This window comes from Electrophorus electricus, chromosome 5, assembly GCF_041902795.1.
Source record: "Electrophorus electricus isolate QZ-2024a chromosome 5, ASM4190279v1, whole genome shotgun sequence".
NCBI classification, from domain to species: Eukaryota; Metazoa; Chordata; class Actinopteri; order Gymnotiformes; family Gymnotidae; genus Electrophorus; species Electrophorus electricus.
Window position 1 is genome coordinate 11,103,591 of NC_137501.1, and position 22,272 is coordinate 11,125,862.

The following is a 22,272-nucleotide window of genomic DNA, read 5'->3' on the forward strand; positions in this document are numbered from 1 at the left end:
ACTGTGTTTCCTGCATTAACATGCATGCAAACATGCAGCCATGGTCACATTTAACCTTCCAGTCCATCTTCCCCTTTTGCTCTACCTCATTTCCCTGCCCCAACATCTGTTTGCACTTGCTGTCTGATCACTTTCTCTCTCTTCTGTAATAGATTCTACTCTTTTGCATCAAATCTTTTTTTTTTTTAATTATTCTTTTTCTCACCCACTTCCAGTCCTCACGTAACTACTTCACTGTGATAAAGGTTTCTCTTTCTCTCTTTGTGTGTGTGTGATCTCCAGTGCTTATTATGTTGACTTCTTTCTCCCTCCCTCCCCTACTTTTTTTGTTTATTTTTTTCCATTTACCTGATATAACACTCTCTTTCAGGGGTTTTGTGTACTGTCGAAATGAGGACTTGGAGGCTGGTTGGGTAGTGCACAGCAGTGGTCAGTTGCTCCACCGCCCTGCCTCCTTTGACACTAAACCCCATCAGCTGTGTCAGGTTATAGACCCCTTCACTTTACAGGTTTGCACGCATGCACACACCCCTCCTATATATTCCTGTCAGAGCTTTAGACCAGTCTCCCACAATATCTCAGCATGTCATGAATGCTACATAACATCTAGCTTTTCATTTTGGCTATGGTACTGCTTCTGGAACAAAGCACCATGCTGCTCAAGCAAACCATCTAAGCTTTTTGTGAGCACCATAAAGAAAAGCAGTGCTCAGGCTGTGCTCAGGTCGTATGTGTAAAACAGCCATAGAAAGGACTTTGTGCATATAGGAGCAGCATATTCTGTCCATATTTTGTTGAGTGTGTTCTATCTTAGCTTGAATGTGGCTCTTTCTAATTCTCTTAACTGGTACATGCGTCTATGAAGGTTTGCCAGATTGTGTCCATGCCCCCTCACCACTTCCCCATGGGCAGCAGTTTGACCACACTGCACATTTGCTCTGATGGTACCTACCTCTACTGGGTGTGGTCACCTGTAAGTCTCAATGAAAAGACCCAGAAAGGCCATTCTGTCTTCATGGATGTCTTCCAGTTAATGGTAAGAGACTGGAAAAGGGGAATGTGGTTTAAGCATGCACTCTTTTAGTTCAAGAGTTTTGTAGTTTTTATTTTATGATCTTTATAAATACATTTTTCAACTCAATGGCTCCCAAAATCTCAAAGCTGTTTTTCTTAACTCATCCATAAAAAGGCAATGTCACTATGCAGAATAAATAGACATGTAGCTGTGCTGTACGACTAAATAGTTATTATTTGAAGTATAAATATATTGAATGATGATTTTAAATATTGCTATATGTTGGATAATCCTCAAACATTCTCAAATAACCCTGAAACAGTCTCAGTAAATATTGTGCAGGCCTAATAATGATAATTTCCAAGATATTTATAAATAATAATTTTGTCCTCCAGAATGACTCTGGCCCGTGTATTGCCAGTCCTCTGCGGGAGCGGGTGATTTTGTCAAGGAAAGAGGGCGAGTCATCCAAATGTCTGAACGAACTGCTGATAAGCCGCATGTCCCGTTTTCGTGCGTCACACTCAGCAACACTTGCTGCCCTCACTGGTTCAGCCATCACCAACCCAGTCAAAGAGGAGCAGTCTGGTAACTCGTATACCATTTTAAACTTTTATCATTTTATCATTAAACTTTTAAAGACCCAGGTCCAGGCTTTCATTATTTCCTCTTGTAGCTATATACTTTTCATATTAGTTTCAGTGTAGCTAATGAATAATTTACAATGGTGACATCATAATGCTGTCAGGTTAATCACTGAGAATTTAAAGGCACAATAAATCATTCTTTTGCAATGATTTTTGACATTATGAAACAGCCATTATACTGGCACCTAGTGGCCTGGATGTATGAGTGTTTTGTACTAAAACTATTTAAAACTAAATCTATTTTAAAACCACTTGCATGTCGGGGACCATGGAGCAAATATTAGTTCATTTGAAGACTACAAAGAAATCTGATTCTTAATCTAATGTGAACTGCACAAATATAAAAAATGTCAAATTAATAATTATTTTCGTAAATTGTTTGCCATTTTATAGTGGTAATTTCGGCTCCTTTAAGAGTTCAAGATAAGATGAGAATAGTATTTTAATGAAAAAGGAGAAATACTAAAGTGTTTGGACAATTCTGCCAATTATGTGTTTACAGTTATGCATTGTACAATTTGGCAGAAATAGAGGTAGAGTAATTAAGCTTTTACGGATATCAGTTTGTTTACTGTTCCACTATGTTTTTTTTCTTCCCTAGCAGTAAATGCTAGCTGTGGTCTCCCTCTAAAGACTCTGAGGAAAACACCTATGTATGTGTGTGGGACCTACCTGGTAATGCTGGCTTCTCCTCCTGGTGTAGCTGGTAGTTCTGCCACTCGCTCACTCTTTGGTGGGTCCAGCAGCCTTTCCTCCCTTAAAAGTAAGTTCATTATAGTTTCAAATGACACCAATCATTTTACAATAGCATTAAAGGTTTTCAGTAAGAGTATTTCAGACTGTTTTATAGTATGTTTAGGGGTGGCTATTGATATTGGCTCTATCTGGCATGTGCAAGTATATGGTAATTCTGTGGATACTTCAAAATACCGTCACTGCCTTTAAAAAAAAAGCTGACTATTTATTTCTCCAGAGAGGCAAACCAGCCCTGCTTTAATAACCTCTCGCTTGCACTGCTGTGTGGTGCTCTGATTGTGTCACTGTCCTCTATGCTGTGAGAGATGCCAGAGCACAGTGGAAGGTGGCATGACCACAGAACTTTTCTCTCCATCCAAAAAGTTTAAACCAGAATTATGGAAATATTGCAGCTTTAGATTAAATGATTGATCACCTCTCCAAGATCGCTGCTTCCTGCATCATGTATATTGGCCAGCTGTGTTGGCCAACACAAGTAATATGATGGCACAATTCCATGATAATCACTGAAAGCAATTTTGCTAGCGTACATTCCCATTCCCATTTGATCAGTGTGATGATAGTTTAATGGTCACATTTTCTGATAACATTTTGTGTAAAACAAAGTTCTGGTTAGTTGGAATTGGAGGTCTGCAACCTGACCCTAAACTGACGGGGCTGATGGGTATCAGGATTTGGGTAGGGCTCTGATTTGAAATATTATGTACTTATCCAGCTAGTAGAAGTCCGCCTGAAGTATGCTATCTATCTAAGTATTGTTAAGTAACAATTTTATGGCAAGAAACTTTAGGGCAGTGGCTAACAGTTGTTCAGAGGAGGAACTGTTCTGAAATCATCAAATGGGGATTCTGTTATCTTACTCCAAAACATGAGCTTAGATTGGGAACTTTCAGATCTTAATTACTACTAAGCAGTAAGGCTCAGTTTTTATTATCATACAATACACTGATGGGTCACTTTGCATTATTAAGATGTAGCTATACTGTAATTAAATGTCCTGTAGACTATTCAAAAGCATACTACTATACTACTATAATTGCAATCATGAATCATTGGAATTTCCACAAGACTACTAACAATACTGTTAGCGTATGAGCCTACAGATGTGTATAAGTATCTTTCATACAAACTGCACCATTTCATGCTAGATTTGCCTGGCCAGGAAAAGTGAAACACAACAGAGTTGTTAGCAACAAATTAATAAACCATTTCATTCTCCTGGGAAACTAATAAATGTCCAGCGAGTATCTTTCATTAACAGTTTCTGTTGTTACATTTAGTCATATATAAAATTTAAATTAATACTGCATAATCAATCAAATCTTAATCAGCAGTAGCATACTTTATTGACAGAGATGGCCAATCAAGTATCTGAAAATCCTGGATTTCGGAAAACTAACGAAAACTGCTGTGCCACTACCAACACAGTTGGTGGTGCTTTACAAAGAAAACAATAAAATTAGTTTTCTTTTTAAGATTTTTTTACTTTATTTATTTTAATATGTTTTTGAGGCAGCTCATGATTAATTGATGCCCATGTCATCATCGATTCCATTAGTCCAATTCCTGATCAGTTATTTTGTTGATTCCTGATCAGTTTTCCCTGTGGTGGGAAAAAAGTAGACCCACAGCATCAACACAGATGTTTTATTATTTCTGAGTCTGAACACAGGTCCAAATGTGTCTGCCAAATAACATTTGAGCGTGTGCCTTTCCTTAAAAAGTAAATAACTTGGAAAACAAATTTAAAACTGATTGATAAATAGTTTTTTGAATATGGCTTCAAAGCTATCAGTAGCAAAATGCTTCCTGTCATCATCTAAAATGGATGAAATGAGAGCATTCTTTGATTTAAGTTTTCACAGTCAAAGAAAAAAATCTGCCTGCCTACGTAGTGTCAGAGTTGTTATAACACAGGATGCCGTAACTGTCCGATGGAATACGCGTATCTTAAAAATTCCATTTTTTTTCCCCCTATGTTGCATTGAAAGATTTTGAAAAACCTGGGGCAATAATGACTTTATTTTTGTCTGTTTGTTTGCTTGCTGCATTGCTTTCTTTCATTCATTCTTTTTTTCTCTCACACACTCTCTCTTCCTCTCTCTTTCACTCACTCATTACTTCATAGTCCTGGCTTCTAGTCTTGTGTTCAACCTGGCTGATGGTCAGTTCATCAATCGTGCAGATCTCATTGATGCCCCTGGCAGCTCTCTGGGTCGTGGCGCTCAGGTAGCAGGACTAGGTATGATCGCCGACTGCTTCTTTTTGGTAGTCTAGTAATGTTTTGCTACAATTGACACCAATGTGTTTTGTCAAGCCCTAGTCGGTTAACATTACCATAATGTTTTTAAAGCTCTTGATCATTCATTTAACTGGCTATGGATTTCTTCATAATGAATTAGGGGCATGCTATGATGCCCTGAACAACTTGATCTGGACCTGCTCAAGCGACTACATGGACCAGTGGTGTAATCCTGGCAACCAAGCCTTTCATCATGTGTGCCAACGACTTGGTGTAAGCCATGTCATCAGAGAGCCCAAAGGTAAAAGACAGTTTGAGGAAAATGCTTTGCAGCACAGCATGAAACTGTTTTTGACCAAATGCAGATGTATAACAATTCCGTGTGTTCTGGAAAATCGCAGTGCTCTATAAAAATATTGAGTGTGTTTACATGCACTTAATAATCAGATAAAAGATTTTGTCAGTAATCCGATTAACGCATTTATATGTACTTGGGTAATCGTATAACATGAATACTCAGCATTTACTTGAGCCATGCAATAGATTTCTACTTTGCAATCAGCCAATAATCTCACAGAAGGATGTAATGTAAAGTTCAAAGTGCCTGACATCTTTTTGTAAACATGGACCCACTTTACTGATAAATGGATCTTATTTTTTTATGGTTACTAATGGTATAGAGTGTTGCCCTTCTAACAGATTTCTCTATATTAATGCAAAGTGTTTGGTAGCCGTTTCATGGGTGCATATAATATTGCTAACCACTTTCTGGACAGCTCTACACTCTGCCTAGTTAAGTTGGAGTGCTTGCGCAGACTGAGAACACCGAATCAGGATAAGGGTATACAGAAAAATCTGATTACTGACTTAAAATAATAAAGCTCTCTTTATTGGATTTCTTAATTGGGTTTCTAGGTCTTAAACCAATCTAAGAAATCAGAGCATGCTAACTACTTAAATAATCAGATAAATATAGAAGTCTGATGATAATCAGATTAAGTGAATGTAAATGCACTCACTTCTACCCCTCTTTATTGCTCATCCTTTTGATCTTCACAATTAAGAAGTAATTGTTTCCTCCAAAAAGTTGCAGTATCAAGTTATTTTTGAAATTGATTTTTTTTTTTCCTGTAATGTGTTTTGGAATCAAATTGCTTTGTCAAATTTCTTTCAACCAGTTTGTGCGCCATAGAGTGGGTCCCCACGTGGAGTAGGCCATGTTTAAAATAGATTTAGTTATTTTAAATTGAGAATTTGGGATTATCTTTCCATTTGTTGAACCAAAATTTTTATTTTGCTTGTTTAATAATTGAATGGATCACATCTCTGGCTACAGAAGAGATGATGGAGACAGGTGAGGTGATCAGCCAGCTGCTACACCATGTTGGTGCCATGTGCATCCACCAGCTGAACCTACTGGCTGCCAGCTGCAGTAGCATGCCACTGGGATCCTTCCTAGGAAAACAGCAGCCAATGGAAGCCCATCACTTTAGCTCCATCTGTGACATAATGGAGAAGGCTATGGTGCATTCCGACACGTGCATCATCCGGTGTATCCTTGTGGTCTTCCAGGTGATTCCTTCATTTGCGGTATCTGGTAGTTTTAGAACAGACTAAATAAGATGAATTGTATTCTCAGAATTATATGCTCTAACAGATCATTTGCTGTTCTTGCAGGTGGTGTTTCGGTTCTTCCGTCCCCACTCAGAGCAGAACCGAGAAAGTGTGAGGCGTTCTGGACTGCTATTGTGGCAGCTGCTTATGGCTCCTGTGGATCAGATAGGGGCAGAAATCCAAAGAGAAGTCTGCATGGCCATCAGGTCAGGCTTGCATGCTGCACCATGTGAAGTATGAACTGGCAGCTCAGAAACAGTGATTGTGGAACAATTGTAACAATAGTTGTTTGGTGGGTGTGAGTTATAAAAGATGATGGTTTTATTGGGAAGGTATGGGTTATCTTGTTTATTGTTATTGTTCATTATTTTTGTAATTTGAGAGGAGTAATCTCTTAGGACCATAGGTGCAGTTATTTTTACTTTTTGTAATTTTATTGTCATCATCAATATACTTTACAATATACTATACTTTTGTATATTCAGTAATGTATTCTGCATTTTCATTTTTAGTCATGGAGCAATTGATTACAGAATCAATTATGAAGTAATAATCTGCCGGAAAAGTGCATAATGAAAATTATGTTGATTTGGCAAGTGTAATCTAAATTTTATGGAATAGATATGTATTCTGTTTAACAATAGCAATAATAAAAATAAATAATAATGCTAATAATAATAGCACTAATGTAAATATATATAATATAAACATAAGTAATATATAGTATTTAATAATAATAATAATAAAATTAAAAAATAATAAATGTAAGTGCTAAATAATACATAATTTTATATAGTTATTTTGTATTTATACAATGTGCAAGACAAACAGTATAGATGAACATAAAATAAAAATACAACAGAAATATTATACCAGTAACCTAAGAGAAATGGTAACAAACATCTAGTTAAATGGTAAATAAATATGTTTGAGTTTTTCTAAAATCTGAAAATTATTGGTAATGTGTTCTAGATCTTTGGTGTCTTAAAAACAGAATGAATATGGAGAACATTTGCACTACTTGATCTTAATGTTCCATGATTTGGAACATTAGGCATTCATATGAATGTGCTAAACGTTAAGAGATTTAAAAGTAAAAATCTTTTAATCTCTAGTAGTAAAGTTTTGTTGTCAGTTCTAAAGGAAACGGGCAGACAGAGTGATTTTAAAACTGGCCTAATATCTTGTTTTCTAGTCTGCATTAATTTCTGCTGCGTTGTCATTCCAGGAAGTCTCATAAACAGTGCATTACAGTAGTAAAGAAAAAACAAAGGCATGGATCAATTATTTAGCCTTTTGCAAATGGAGATGAGGTCTCATACTATATTCATTATCCCTCTGAAGTCTCAGGACATTTTCTCTGTTTTTGCATATTTTCTTAAATTAACTTTAAAGGTACTTATGCAACCAAAAATTTCAGAACAATCTCAGCTCTTTTCCTAATGAAGTATTATTTGACCTAGAGCACTGCATAAAGACATAATATGAAAATCTAAAAATGTGAGGACAGGTTTTAGAAATGTATCATATTTTTTGTGAAAACATTACTTACTTTTAGTTGTGAACCGTTTTATTTGAAATAAGTTTACCAAACTGGTTTACAAAAGTAGTGACACATGAATAAATATGTGTAGAAATTTGTAATAAATGTCTAAAATGACATTTTGTATAATCATTTATTGAGTAAAACTAGTTTCACACTACTTTCACCAAATCTTATAGGGACTGGGATAAAATGATCAATGACTGTATTTTAGATATGAAGCCTCATAGATTATCAAAATATAAAACTTTGAGTGTGCAAGTGAAAAAATTAGCATTACAGTTATAAACAAAATATGGCAACAAAGAGAAAAGGCTCAGCTTTTAGCTAGCTGGCTATTACCAAACATTGTGCTTAAAGGTGACCTTAGCTATCTATTTACATTTACAGCATTTAGCTGACGCGTTTATCCAAAGCGACTAACAATTATGACTGAGTATAACTTGAGCAATTGAGGGTTAAGTGTCTTGCTCAGGGGCTCAACAGTGGTATCTTGGCAGTGGTGGGCCTTGAACTCACAATCCTCCAATTACCTCTGAGCTATGTCCACTGTTATAGTGATATTGTAAAATAGTGATATTGTAAAAAGGAGTCAAACCCCTCAGGCTCTGAATCTGTTATTTTTGTCACTACTTTACAATCTTGTTTCAGTAAACTTTAGCAGCTGTAAACTTTCTGCACAACATTTTAGCTAGCTAGCTAAATGTTGATTGAACAAGAAAGGAAATATTTTCAATGTGAAGGGTAAATTCTTAGTGATTGTTTTCTGGTTAGATTCACACAAATTGACACACATTCATCAGTTAGACACAGTGATTTAGATGGATAAGACCTCAGTGACACATGAACACATAAATCACATGGTGAGAGGCAGATGATGTGTATCTTAACTGTTATGAATAACCTCTCATAGGCTCTTAACTGTTAGTATTGTCAAAATTGAAAGGGCAGGGAATGTTTGAACAATATTTCTTTGTTGTGTTTTTGCAAACATATTGATAAAAACATTGAGAAATATTGACGCAGATGCTCCAGTGCAAAATATTACAGAGAGATTAAAAGTGGTCCAAGTACAGAACTTTGTGGTACCCCACAGCGAATATCATCCTTATGAGACATGTATTTATATATACGTAATACGTGTGTGCCTGTGCGTGTTTGTATACACATGTACTCTTAAATACTTAGAAAGAATATTAATATATCCACTTATGTACACTTACATACTACATTCACTTATACTTAACTACTATACTTTTATACTATATACCTATAAGTTACTGTTAAATATGTAGAAAACCATTTTAACACAGTTGCAGGAAGACCAAACAAATTATAAAGCAGGTTAAGAAGCATTTTGTGATCTATAGTATCAAATGCATCAAAGGTTATACTTTTCAGATATCAATAAATGCATCATACTTTATTCCATTCAGCACTACTAGTATTGAAGAAAGGATCAATAAGGTAGAAAAAGAATAATAAAAATATAAATCAAAAGGGATAAAAGTGAAGTGTCATAAATCATGTTTTCAAATCTGCTTAGATTACTAAACAAGATTTTTGCTTTGTTTATTTTACTTCATTTCAGCTCTGGGTTGAATGTCTTGTATCAGGGCGAGTCCGAGCTGAGCAAATTGTTAAAACTGGTTCTCACTGAAGGTATGATTTACAGATTGTTGGATTCTAAGGTTTACATCAAGTCTCTGTGGAATTGCTAGAATGTCACGATGCTAAGCCATTTGCCCTGTAGAATGTAGCAACTTTTTGTACCAATCTTTAACCTGTTTCCCTGTATATAATGTTATTAATGAATTTGAACTTTTTTCTCTATCATCCATTAGGTGAGAGAAACGGTGGCTTGTCACAGTTGCGTGATGTTATTCTTAATAATCTAGCAGACCAGTTACAGAAGAATCGCTTTGGAAGTGAGGATGATGACCACTACAGGTTAAGAGCTCCATATTTTCTTCTATATCTTGCAGTTTAACTCAGAGATATATTTACTATATTACTGTCATACTTTGGCCTGCAGAAAAATGGCTAAAGTAGTCTTGTCAGTTCCTCATATGTTTGGTCTACAGGCTGAGTGATGAACTGCTGCATTACATCTTGAAGACGGTGGTACGTGAATCCTGCCTTCTCATCACTAAATGCCAAAGAGTTGCCAAGGACGATTTCCAGAAGCTTCTGTCCACCGTGCCTGTATGTCACAATCTAAAACACAAGCATTTAAAATTATTTATTTAAGCCATTTATTGTTGTTATTGTAATAAACCTTATACCTACGATCATTTGTAGGTAGTAAACTGCCTGTTTCTCTACCTGTGTTAGAATAGGTATAGTTAATTCTGTGGTGGCGGTATTTTTTAAGTTGCTGTTTTGCTGACTACATGGGTGTGTTGCATGGAACACAAAATAAATTCTATAATAACTAGTTTAAATACTACTGGCTCAGGTCAGACTTACTAGCTATATTAAAACTTTCACTTTTTTTTTTTTTTTTTTTTTTTACAGTTTATTTTATTGGCTAGGATTTAAGCACAGCAATAGTTAAAGCAGTTCAGACACCTTATATTTGTGGAGGTACACAAATCAGAGGATGGCTTTAAATGTGTGTATTTCACCTCAGGTGGCCTCACCCAGTTTGCACTACCTTATGGCTGTGCAGAACCATTTACTCAGCAACGCTGTTCTGATTCGTCCTGATGACAGTGATGACAGCGACAGCTCCCTTCAAGGGGAAACAATGAAGGTACAGGTAAACATCCCCTTTTAATACCCATAACACTTATTTGTCTCTATATGCCTGAGTATCCATACATAGTGCTCTTCCTGGAGTTATTGTTTACTTCAAAATGATAATGTTTTCATCACTTTATACAGTCATGGCCAAAAGCTTTTAAACTAGCACAAATTTTGGTTTTCACAAAGTTTGCTGCTTCAGTTTTTATGGTGGCAATGTGCATTAACTCTAGATTGTGAAGAGTGATCCAATGAATTGCAATTAATTGCAAAGTCATTCCTTGCCATGACAATCAACTTGATCACAAAAATTACTGTATTCCAGCCACTGAATTTCAGCCCTACCACAAAATGGCCTGCTAACATAAATTCAGTGATCTTTTCGTTAGCTCAAGAGAAAGTGTTAGGAAATATAGGGATTGGACTGCAGAGGACTGGGGTAAAGTTTTTTGGGTTTTTTTCTGATGAAGCCCCCTTCAGACAGTTTGGGACATCTGGACAAATGATTGTCTGGAGAAGAAAAGGTGAGCGCTACCATGAGTCCTGTGTCATGCCAACAGTGAGGCATTCTGAGACCATTCATGTCTGGGTTTGCTTCTCATCCAAGGGAGTGGGTTTGCTCAAAATTTTGCCTAAGAACACTGCCATGAATAAGGAATGGTATCAAAAAACATCCTCCAAGAGCAACTTATCCCAATGATCCGGGAGTTATTTGGTGATGAACAATACTTTTTCCAGCATGACGGATTACCATGTCACAAGGCAAAAGTGATAACTAAGTGGCTCGGTGAACAAGACATTGAAATTTTTGGTCTATGGCCTGGAAACTCCCCAGATCTCAATCCCATTGAGATCCTGTGGTCAATCTTCAAAATGAGTGTGGTCAAACAAAAGCACAGAAACTGATCAACTCAAAGCACTTATTAGGCAAGAATGTCAAGATTTTGCTGAGAAGCTGATATCCAGCATGCCAAGGTGAATTGCAGAAGTCTTTAATAAAGAAGGGTCATCACTGTAAATATTAAGTCTTTGCTTAAACAGGATGTATCTGTCAATAAAAAGTTAAAAAACTTATGAAATGCTTCTAATTGTGCTTCACTATACCATATAAACAAGAACAGAAGGAAAGCAATACATTTGTTGCAGTAACTAGAATTATACATTCATTAAAGCATTACAGGTTTGTAATAAACAAAAAATTGACTAGCTAACCCTAACCCTAACCCTAACCCTAACCCATAGTTTATTGCCATTATTCAGTAGTACAAATACAATATTGATATCAGATGGTGGAGGCAACATCATTTTATACATCTGGGTTTTAGTAGATAACTATAGGTATGCTTCTAGGTCTTGGACACGCATTATAGTTGGTGTATAAAGGGCAACTTAATTTTGACCAGTGTGGTTTACAGCTATGTGATAGTGGAATATTAATTATGCCCACTGAAAACCCTGTTTGGATTATTGGATAAGTGAGCTGCACATATTTGTTGCTTTTCAAAAATATCAGTACTATCTCAAATTTTTATTGTATTTCTCATATTTGCAAAGTCAAAATTTCACCTGTGTCTATAAATATGTTCCTATCAGGAACTGCAGACTAGCATCTTGTCCTTGGCCACCAAGATCCTGATGGGCTGTGATGAAGTTCTAGAAACTCTTCAGCAAGTCACCACTGCCCTTATCAACAGTGACATTAATGATCGTGAAAGCAGGTGAGTTTGTAGATATTTACTGTTTGAGTATGATTGCGTACAGTTTGTGATACCCTAACATCATTGATAAAGTGTTAGAACAGACATGAAGTGAAACAATATTTACCTTTACATATTGAGCAGTGGTTACAACAGACATTTGCTTACCTGAAAATGTCTGGCTTCAAGTCCTTGACCTGAGTGCAAATTAATGCATTTTTATTTTGCACCTACACATCAGGAGTGTCTGAAAAGAAAACATCCTCCATGTTCAGTTAGAGAACTGGAGAACTAATTGGATTACTAAATATTAAAAAAAATAAATCCAGGTACTAGTGAATAATCATTGGCTTTTCTTCATAATATTAAATTTAATTCTCTTATTAGGCCTACTATACTATTGGCATAATCTGAGGGGAAAATGGTTAATTACAAGAATACATTGTTAATAAATATTATTTCTGAAATGAAATTCCATAGTGATTGGTTAAGACCTAGGAACACAGCTAAATGCTTTCTTAAACTCATTATTTATGTATATTTTTGCTGTACATTTGTGTGAAATTTTGGTCAAATTTAATGTATTATAATCCTATATTGAGGACATTTTTTGCAAAGTTATTTAAGCAATCATTTTGCAGTGTGGATTCTCAGACAAAGCTTGTTTAACTTATGAGAAATTTGGAAAACTTATTTTATCATGTATGTATACACACACACACACACACACACACTTTTTTTTTTCCCCCTCCACTTTGTTGCTGTCTCTCATATGCACAATTTCAATGTTTTTACTCCCCAGACTAAAAGGACTGGAACAAGCGACTAAAGCTACCATGTTGGGCCATTTGCTGCCAGTCTTGTTGACCTCTCTTATGCACCCCAACCTTCAGACTCTGTCACTCGCTGATGCTCTTATGCCACAGCTTGTCCAGCTCGTCCTCTACACCAGTCAGGTATGTCTGTGGGTGTGTAACATAAGGGAGTACATACATGCAAAATATTTTGCAGTTTAATTGATTTACATTTACAGGTTCCTCTCTGTTGTTTTAGACTGCTTTACTTTTGAAGACCCAGTCCCCACTATTTACTGAAGACTCTCCACTGAGTGGTGGCCCACTCACCCATGGACTGAAGATGCCTTGTAATGATGACAAGTAGGTTCATATGTTGTCCTTTATTCTAGATGTTCCACTTTGCTACCATCTGCAAACTGTTAAACTCTGTTTAAATATTTGTTCATGGGCATTTATTTGGTCTCAGTTATATAACCTTTTCAACAGTGTGTTTAAAAGTAGGATGTAAATAAATGTGAATTTGTGAATGAATTTCAGTTGGTCTTGCGAAGCCCATTCCAAGTGCATGGAAATAAATAATCATGGAATTGCCTAGCATTATACCTATCAGTATGACGTGCAAGTATTTTCTTTGGGTCATATTTTTAAGCTTTTTTACTGCCATAGCTTCAGAATTTTAGGAATATCAAATTGACCTTTTGTCTTTGTGAGGAAGAAAGTATTGAAGGGTTACATAAATAAGTAATACCAATATGAAAAGCAGTTATATGCTCTTGCTTTGAGGTTGATTCCTTATGCCAGGTTTGATGGCTGTAGTAGTAGTATTACATTGTATTTCGTTTTTTCTCTCAGGCTAAAATGAAATTTGCCATTTGTCCAGACTTCTTGTACAAGATATTTCATTAAGCTCAATTTGTTTGATATATAACTGTTAAGATTGTCCTCTTTGAAAGAAGTATCTGACTTTTTTTAAATCTGCTATTTAAACAGAGTTATTGTAGTGTCTTTAATGAGGCAAGTTTATTTATATAGCACCATTCATACTCATTCAAAGTGGCCATTGTATTAAAGACACAAAGGTATCGTGGGTAATTACAAAATATGAAAAAGGAAGAAGTCAGTTTTGCAGAATTGCAGAATTAATGCCTTAAATGGTTCTTAAATATAATCTTAAATATAATCCCCAATGGTTCTTAAAATCCAATCTCCAAGCAGGGGCAGACTATTGCAAAGTTCTGCCTAGGCTGCTGCCGAGAACCTCCTGCAGTGATCAGGGCCTCCTGATTGAACAGAAAAAAATCCCCCAAAAATGTATTTACTGTTTTTGGTGGCCAGCATATGTAAAACCAACGTATAATACAAACCTATCCCTCAGTTTCCGGATTCTTGATGAAAGGGAAGAGCCAGGGTTCCTGACCGGTCTTAAGATCCCTGCACCATGGGCTGCTGGAAAAACTGTTGAGACTGTCCATCCAGTACGGGACAACTACAAATTTAAAGAGACTGTCCATATCCCTGGCGCTCGCTGTCTTTATCTGCGTTTTGATCCTCGCTGCTCTTCTCAGTATGACTATGATAAGGTAGCTATAATAGTTATGTATGGCACACACTCAATGTCATGTTTTAATTAACTTTCTTTAATCATATGATAATATTAATAGCATAATTTCATGAGGCACTTAATTTCATGTGGGCACCACCACCACCATGTAACATAACTGTGTGTGTATATATACGTATATATATATTCAATTACCTTGTAACACAACTGTAAATGTTATTCTACAAAATGGATCTGTACATTCTGTACATTGTGTACATATATACACAACTATATACATTGTATATTGTGTATATAATCATAATATACATATATTGTACATACATTGTTGATATATTTTGTACATAGAATATATATATTTCTCTTTGCATATATATATTTCACATATATAGAATATCTATATTTCTCTATGCACCCCTGTTTTATTTTCCTCAGTTTGGACAGAGCACTCTCAACCATTTCACTGCGAGTTATACTGTGTATGACTATGTATGTGACAAATAAACCAAACTTGAAACTTAAAACACTTTTCTTGCTAATTAGTTTTTAATTTGTACTGAAATAAAAATATGCATTTTATTAATAGGCTGAATGTATGAAAATGGTTTTAGTGTAATATTTACTGTTTAAAGTGTGCTCTCCTTTCTCTCTTTTGTACTTGAAGCTTGTTATATATGCTGGGCCTAACACAAACAGTCGCAAAGTGACAGAGTATGGAGGCAACACTCTGGGGTATGGCAGCCGCAGCGTCCTGGGTACTGGCTGGCCAAAAGACCTAGTCAAGGTAAGAGAAATAAACTCTTTGGACTCTAAAAGATGCATAAGTAACTCATTCTTATGTGCTTTATTTAAAATCCCAATTATTTTTCAAAAAATGGAGTAGAACAAAGTCAAATCTCTGCACTCTAATTACCAGTTTCTAATGAATGTGCATGCAAATTATTTTAACTGCTAGTGATCGATGAGTCAGAATTAGCATCATTTTATTTCACCAAGTACACATGTTACACATGCAAGGGATTTGTTTTGGTAAGTGCACACATGTATACAGTATACTGTATACAGTATCGGAGGTTACTTTTAAGGTTTAAAGTTTAAAGTGCCCACTGTGGTAGATGAGCCCTACAGGTCTTGGAAAAGGCTATTGGTATTTCTGGTTGTGCTGGTTTTGATAGCCCTGAATCTTGTAAGAGAGGGTCATGGCTGGAAGAGGTGATTTCCAGGATGAGAGAGGTCAGCTATTATTTTGCTGGTGTACTTCATCACCCCACTGTTGTAGATGTCCTGAAGCATTGGCAAACTAAATCCAAAGATCCTCTCTGCAGTCCTCAACATTCAGTGGAGTTTGGCTCATTCAACCTGCTCTGTAGCAGGTTGAATTTTCTTCAGCTGTCTCAGAAAGAACATCCTCTGCTCTGCTCTGTCGTTGTTGGAGACCATATTCCTCACCCACTTCAGGTCCCTGGATGTGGTGGTGCCCAGAAACTTGAGTGACTCCAAAGTAGAAACTAGGATAGAATACAAGATTGCTAAAATTATCAAATACTCAATCGAGTAATCGGATAAGAAATACTTTATTAGAGATCAGTAGTAAATATACAAAAGACAATATGACAAGTCTCTTAAAATGAACAACTAATTGATTTCTATTTTTAAAAAATCATCATTTTTATTGCTTAAATTTCTGTATCTGTCAAAACTAAATTGTGTATTTAAGAACCAAATTATGTTCTGGGTTTTAAATAAAACATTTTCTAAAATACAGAAATGATTATGTGCTGTAGTGAAAAAATGATTCCCAGATGAAGTTCTAACCTGGTCAAAAGGGGGGCTCTCTTCCACCTCTGGGCCACAGACTAGACCTGGGATATGCTGGTGTCCGGAGGTTTAGCAACAAAGCCATAATTGGCCCAGTTATGAAGATGGCCTGGTCCCTCAGCCCCTTCCTTTCCTAGGTTCATAAACTGATGGATGGTAAGGTGAGAGCCTGGGTATAGTAAGGAAGACCATAAATTATATTAAGCTCAAATTCCTACCAGGGCAAGTAACTTTGCTCAACCCACATATTCACAAAGTAACAACTTACCATTTAATGTATGATGTTAAATAATCAACCAGTAATGGTGATTTTAATATAATTTCCAATTTGTGATGTGTGCTCCTGTTGTATATAATTAGCTAATGTCGCATTATTCTCTTCATTACTTGTCCTTCATTAATTTGTATTATTCACTCCTATTACCTCATCTGTATACTGCTTAACCTCATGCATATTGTAAACTAATTGTTACTCACTCCTAGTTGTGTTTACCAAAAATCCTATATGAACCAATTAGGTAGTATATTAAAGTTAGTAGTCTGTAACATCTAGAAACCAGGAAAGTAATAAAACTTATTATCTAAATGCGCTGCTCTCATTCTAAGACCAGGACGTAGAAATGGATAGGAAACTTTGATTTGCATTATTATTATTATCCCTTTATTGCTTTATTTTCTTTATAATTGATTAGTGGTGGACCCTATGTATTCCTGTATCCCTATATCTCTTAAATTCTTTTCTCCCAATCATGAACAGAAGTTAGTGAATATGCATGACCTAGGCAGGCCTCATTTCTTCCAAAAGATATCTGATAAGTTCTTCCCCCTCAGTGGAGTACTGTGGAGAAGTTGGGTTGGTGAGTGGAGTTGAGAGGTGAGGAGAGGAGTTCTTCTTTTGGGTATGAGGTGTAAACTGCGGCTGAAACAAAGAAGGGGGGCAAAAAAACCCAAACTTCGGCGAAGACACTTTTTTTTTTTTTTTTTTTTTTATTATTATTATTTTTTATCGTTTCTTGAACAAGTCAATAACTTCTGGAAAAGCAGCTAACAATACTGGATTGTTTTTGTTTACCATATTTTAATTGGATACCGTTGTTTCTTTTATTGTTATCTTATTAATTTCTTTTCGCTATTGTATATTCATCTTAATTGACCCATCATGGCTCTTGTTGAACAAACCCGTCTGATCGAGCCCGGAATTCCAATAGACTGCCGATAAAGAACACACACTAATTTCGGAAAAGGTCTGCCTGCAAAGCCCTATGTGACTTTCACTAGACCCAGGGGTCCAATACCTTGGGGTCCAATACAGACCCGAAGGTCCAGTACTTTGGTATAATAACCCTGGTCTCCACATCACCAAATGTCAAGAACTACAAGGAACAGTGGACCGTTTCAGTCATTGGACAATTTCACAGGAAGGATGCTACTCTCCCTGCCATTCAGGCATTTGGATGAAAGACTGATCATGCTGGCCTGATGCCTGAAGTCAAATGGACTCTCCCTTGCACTCGCCGCACTCTCTGGGTGATCCAACAGAACACACTCATGTAGCTCGAGACTGTTCGCCAGTGAGTCGTAAGGGCTGACATTTCCTTCAGATGTTACCAGTTGATACCATTGTTGGCTTTAGTGTTTATTAATCAAATTAGATTAGTTCATTTTTTAACCTCACCTGTGACACAGCCTCATAACTCTTAATTTGTTCCCCACTTCAGTTCACAATGGCTTTCTCTCCTGATCCTCCTATTCGACTGTAGGCATATTTTTATTACAAATTTGTTGATTCAGTTTCGTTTGTTGGTCTTGATCGATAAGTAGATTACCTGTTGATTCCTCCAATAGATTGCGTAAATCACTCTGTTTAGTTTGTTTCTCAAATTTGTATTTGTAAAAAAGTTATTAGCTTATCTAGTTACCTGTATCCACCACAAATTGTTTGTATTAACTTTAGCATGTTTACATTGTTAGTCTATTATAATGATTCTACTGAACTAGCCACTTCTGATCATTAATATAATCTTAGTCACTGATTGTGGTGCATGTTTTCTTATCTCGGCTTATTCGATAAACATACCTTAGTTATTACGTCTGTGAGCCAATGATATAATGTTTGGTAGGCGAGAAATAATCACGTATCAAATTGGCGACTTTCATGAGTTGAGACTGAATTAGTCTAATTTAAATTAAATTTGTTTAATTTTCCGTGTTAATCAGGGTGGTGCCCAGATTAAATTTAACATCTGTAACTAACAATTTTTTAAAAGTACAAAATTCACTACAGTGCTGAACATCTGTTTGTGAACTGAGTCATTAAAAGTTATTTTTACAAATCTGGTGTAGCGATGCTAAGTGGTTGTTGATACGAATGGCAAACACAAAATTGTTCGGTTTACATAGAGGAAAAATATAAACCAGGTAAAACTAAGTAATTTGCCATTTGCTACTTTCCCTAACCTTTACAGTGCACTCAGTGAACCTCATCATATGTGTAAAGCAAAAAGAGTTTTGAAAATAGAACATAGAACAGATTATTACTTTCCTAGTGTGCAAAAGGTGATTCCCTAAAAGTATATTTGTTTATACATTTAATTTGATGTGTCTACCAATAAACATGATGAGAAATTGCTCTGAGAGAATTCAATAGTCCTGAGTAGTTTTGTAGGTTTATGTACTTTGTCAGCTAACATTTCATGAGCTAGCAGTGACATGAACTCCTGAGTCATGCGCGGACACCCTACTGTGTGATCCTCTCCTGTCTCTGCAGTCATAACTCATGCATGATGGTACAGACTCTGCCTAGGCTTGGTGTCTGCTCTTAAATAAACATTTTCACCTGTGGTCTTCACTAGAACCTGCTCAACCTTACTGCTATGAAGATACGGGTTCTGGGAGTTTATTCATAGCCTCTTTGTTGCTTGCTAATGATTCAATAAAATATGCAAAAATGTAAAAAAAAAAAAAGAAAAAAAAAGTCAGGATTGGCTTCTTGATATTGACTTCATATATTGGCTTCTTCTTATTATCACGCTTGTGTGGTAGAAAGTGTAGCGGTTTTAATGGATTGTCAGTTACAACAGATAAAATTAATAAGGGCACCACCCTGATTAATAGGGACTTTTTTTTTTTTAATTATTAAAGATTAATAGTTCAGCCTCAACTCATGAAAGTCACTAATTTGATGCGTGATTGTCTGTCTCATCTACTAAACATTAGAATATCATTCTCGACTCACAGACGAATCCAAGGGATATTAATTGAATAGGTATGAAAAACATGCATGACAAACATTGACTAGAATTTAGAATTTAATGCAGGTGATCTGTGGTGGATGAGTTAGCTAATTGGGATTAAAAAAACTAAAGAGAAAGGAAACTGTTTTAACCAGCCTCTGGAACTGACCAACTGGATAGTCTACATATCGACCAAACAAGAACAACAAAGCAAACTTATCAAACAAAATTTGTGATGCAAGCATACTTGTACTCTAAAAGGCAGCTCAGAGGAACAAGGGCCAGCCTTTGTGGCACATATCACAGGCTGCATCACAGACAAGAGGAGAGAGTTAACCTTATTTTGTTATTTGGTTACTATTGATTCCAAACTGATTGGGATTGGGTCTTCAGAGCTGTCTTGAAGGAGAGCCATTTAGGCCTCCTCTGGCAGACATTTCCAAATAATTGGTTTGTTTCTGGTAGTGTATTGAAACACCAGTCTTAACCAGATGGGTTTGCTCAGTATAAGACATGATGGACAAATTCCGACGAATACACATGAACAATATGAAATTGGTAAAAATTAAAATATAGTACAACAAACCAAGCAAATCATACATTAATACCCAATTGTGCCTCCTGGTCTTCGAATTAGGTTTGTGAACAAACCCTGGGAGGAGCAGAGCAAATGGATAATTGATTTAATTACTTCCCTAATTTCTAGTAGTTACGACTAACTTCACGATATTGTCTAATTGGTGCATATAGGATTTCTGGTAAGCACAACTAGGAGTGAGTAACAATTTGTTTAAAACATGCACGAGGTCATTAATCTGGGTGAATATTGCAAATTAAAAAGGAACAACTAATGAACAGAATAATGTGACAGCAGATATTTATAAAATAACAGGAGCAAACATCACAATTTGGAGATTATATTAAAATAACCATATCTTACTGGTTGATTATCATTTTACATCATAGTAGATTAAATGCCAAGTTGTTACTTTGTGAATCTATGGGGTGAGAAAAGTTGGTTGTCCTGAGAGAGATTTAAGTCTTGGAATTTATGGTCACAGTGTCTTGAAATATAAACAGACTGGTAAGCTTTTCGCCTTCCCATCCATGAATTTATGACTCCTAAGGAGAGGGGGTTGAGGTTCAGAAAGGCAGGCCATCTTGATAGCTATGCTGTTTATGGCTTTTTTGCACAACCAGGTCAAAGCTTCATCAGGGGAATAATTTGTAGTCTGTACTCAGACTCAGTGAGGCCCAGTAGTGTCATCTGCAAAATTCAGGATCTTGCAGCTGGTTCCTTAGAGACACAGTCATTGGTATAGGGGTGAGGAAGCATGACCTTATAGTACTCCAGCACCGATGGTTCAGGGATCTGATGTGTGTTTACCTAGCCGCACCTGCTGTCTCCTGTTTGCGAGGAAATCCACAGTCCACCTGCAGCATCTTTGGCACTATGGTGCTGACAGCTGAACTGAAGTCCACAACCAGAACTCTAGCGTAGGTTCCAGGACTGTTGAAAAGCTGTAGCATGAGGTGCAGGGCCAAGTTGACCACATCAACAAACCTGTTAGCTCTGCTAGGACCAGACGTTCAAAGACCTTCATGATTACTGGTTTTAATAACTAAAGCCTTTAGCTCTGACCTCTGTAATGTTTGTTTTTTGTCTACTTTTCTTGGAAGAGATTTATGGCCAAATTCCTACGACCTATCACTAGTGCCGCAGTAATGTTTTGTCGTGCATAAATGTGGATTACAAGTGTATTTATTTGCATGTTATATTGTGCCACTGTCCTCATTTGCATATTAACAATCCATAATAGAAAACCACTCTGAAAAAGTACTAATTTAAACCTGTCTGGTAGTATTCTGAAGAATCTGAAGTGGATAGGGTAATCTTTTCTCTTTTCTCTTTGTTTACACATGCAAGTCCTCAACAAATTCTCCACATGCACAATTTAGCTAACAAATGTATTTAAAAGTCGTATTTTTTGTTTGTTCGGCGTGAACATGATGGCAGACTTTACAACTGCAGTAATAGAGCAGGATCTCAGAATGCCACAAACAGTTGCCATAAGAAATGCAAATTTAGGCATTAGAGTAAGAAACTATAAATAAATATAGACTGTTGATACAATGTTGCTGTTCTTTTGTGGTTTATTATTGAAGTCTTTAACTCAATGCAAGCAATTAGTTCCTGTATTGATGAAACTTAAAAATGTTTACAGTTGAGTTTTCGTTATACAATTGGTCTCATAACTGGGGCTAGTCAGTCATTTCTAGGTATGGGTCTTTAATAATTAGGGTCTCGGTTACATCGATTTTGATTGGACTGGGTATAGATGTATTTAGTGCAGCATTAATAATCGCCACTCTAACTGTATGAATAGGAATTAAATACAATGCTGCACATTTTGTTTGGCATAGTGCCATTACAGTCAAGTGTTTTGAGTCTGGCACTTGGTCATTTAGTCAAATTTCTTATATTTTTTAAAATTGAATACACAAAAGAACTTAGAAATGTGTGTGGGGGGGGTATTGATTGTGGTTGTTTGTTTATTATGTTGCCTAATCATGCACAACGTTATGTGAAGAGAAGTTCACATG

At 36.2% G+C, this 22,272-nt stretch overlaps 1 protein-coding gene across 8 annotated transcripts in view; it reads left to right on the forward strand.

Annotated features, from left to right (window-relative positions):
* hectd4 (HECT domain E3 ubiquitin protein ligase 4) overlaps positions 1–22,272 on the forward strand; it is an 87,496-nt gene that overhangs the window by 12,141 nt on the left and 53,083 nt on the right. For 3 of the 8 annotated variants that reach the window (XM_081714171.1, XM_035530083.2, XM_035530085.2), the window contains exons 6-22: positions 371–509; positions 866–1,036; positions 1,411–1,603; positions 2,264–2,425; positions 4,547–4,660; positions 4,821–4,961; positions 5,997–6,232; positions 6,338–6,480; positions 9,409–9,479; positions 9,662–9,767; positions 9,902–10,022; positions 10,450–10,578; positions 12,156–12,280; positions 13,062–13,215; positions 13,313–13,416; positions 14,432–14,636; positions 15,282–15,401. In XM_081714171.1, coding sequence (XP_081570297.1) covers positions 371–509; positions 866–1,036; positions 1,411–1,603; positions 2,264–2,425; positions 4,547–4,660; positions 4,821–4,961; positions 5,997–6,232; positions 6,338–6,480; positions 9,409–9,479; positions 9,662–9,767; positions 9,902–10,022; positions 10,450–10,578; positions 12,156–12,280; positions 13,062–13,215; positions 13,313–13,416; positions 14,432–14,636; positions 15,282–15,401 — 2,434 coding nt within the window. The remainder of the gene's footprint in view (positions 1–370; positions 510–865; positions 1,037–1,410; positions 1,604–2,263; positions 2,426–4,546; positions 4,661–4,820; positions 4,962–5,996; positions 6,233–6,337; positions 6,481–9,408; positions 9,480–9,661; positions 9,768–9,901; positions 10,023–10,449; positions 10,579–12,155; positions 12,281–13,061; positions 13,216–13,312; positions 13,417–14,431; positions 14,637–15,281; positions 15,402–22,272) is intronic. The other 5 variants (XM_035530086.2, XM_035530084.2, XM_035530087.2 and 2 more) reach the window with 5 other exon arrangements.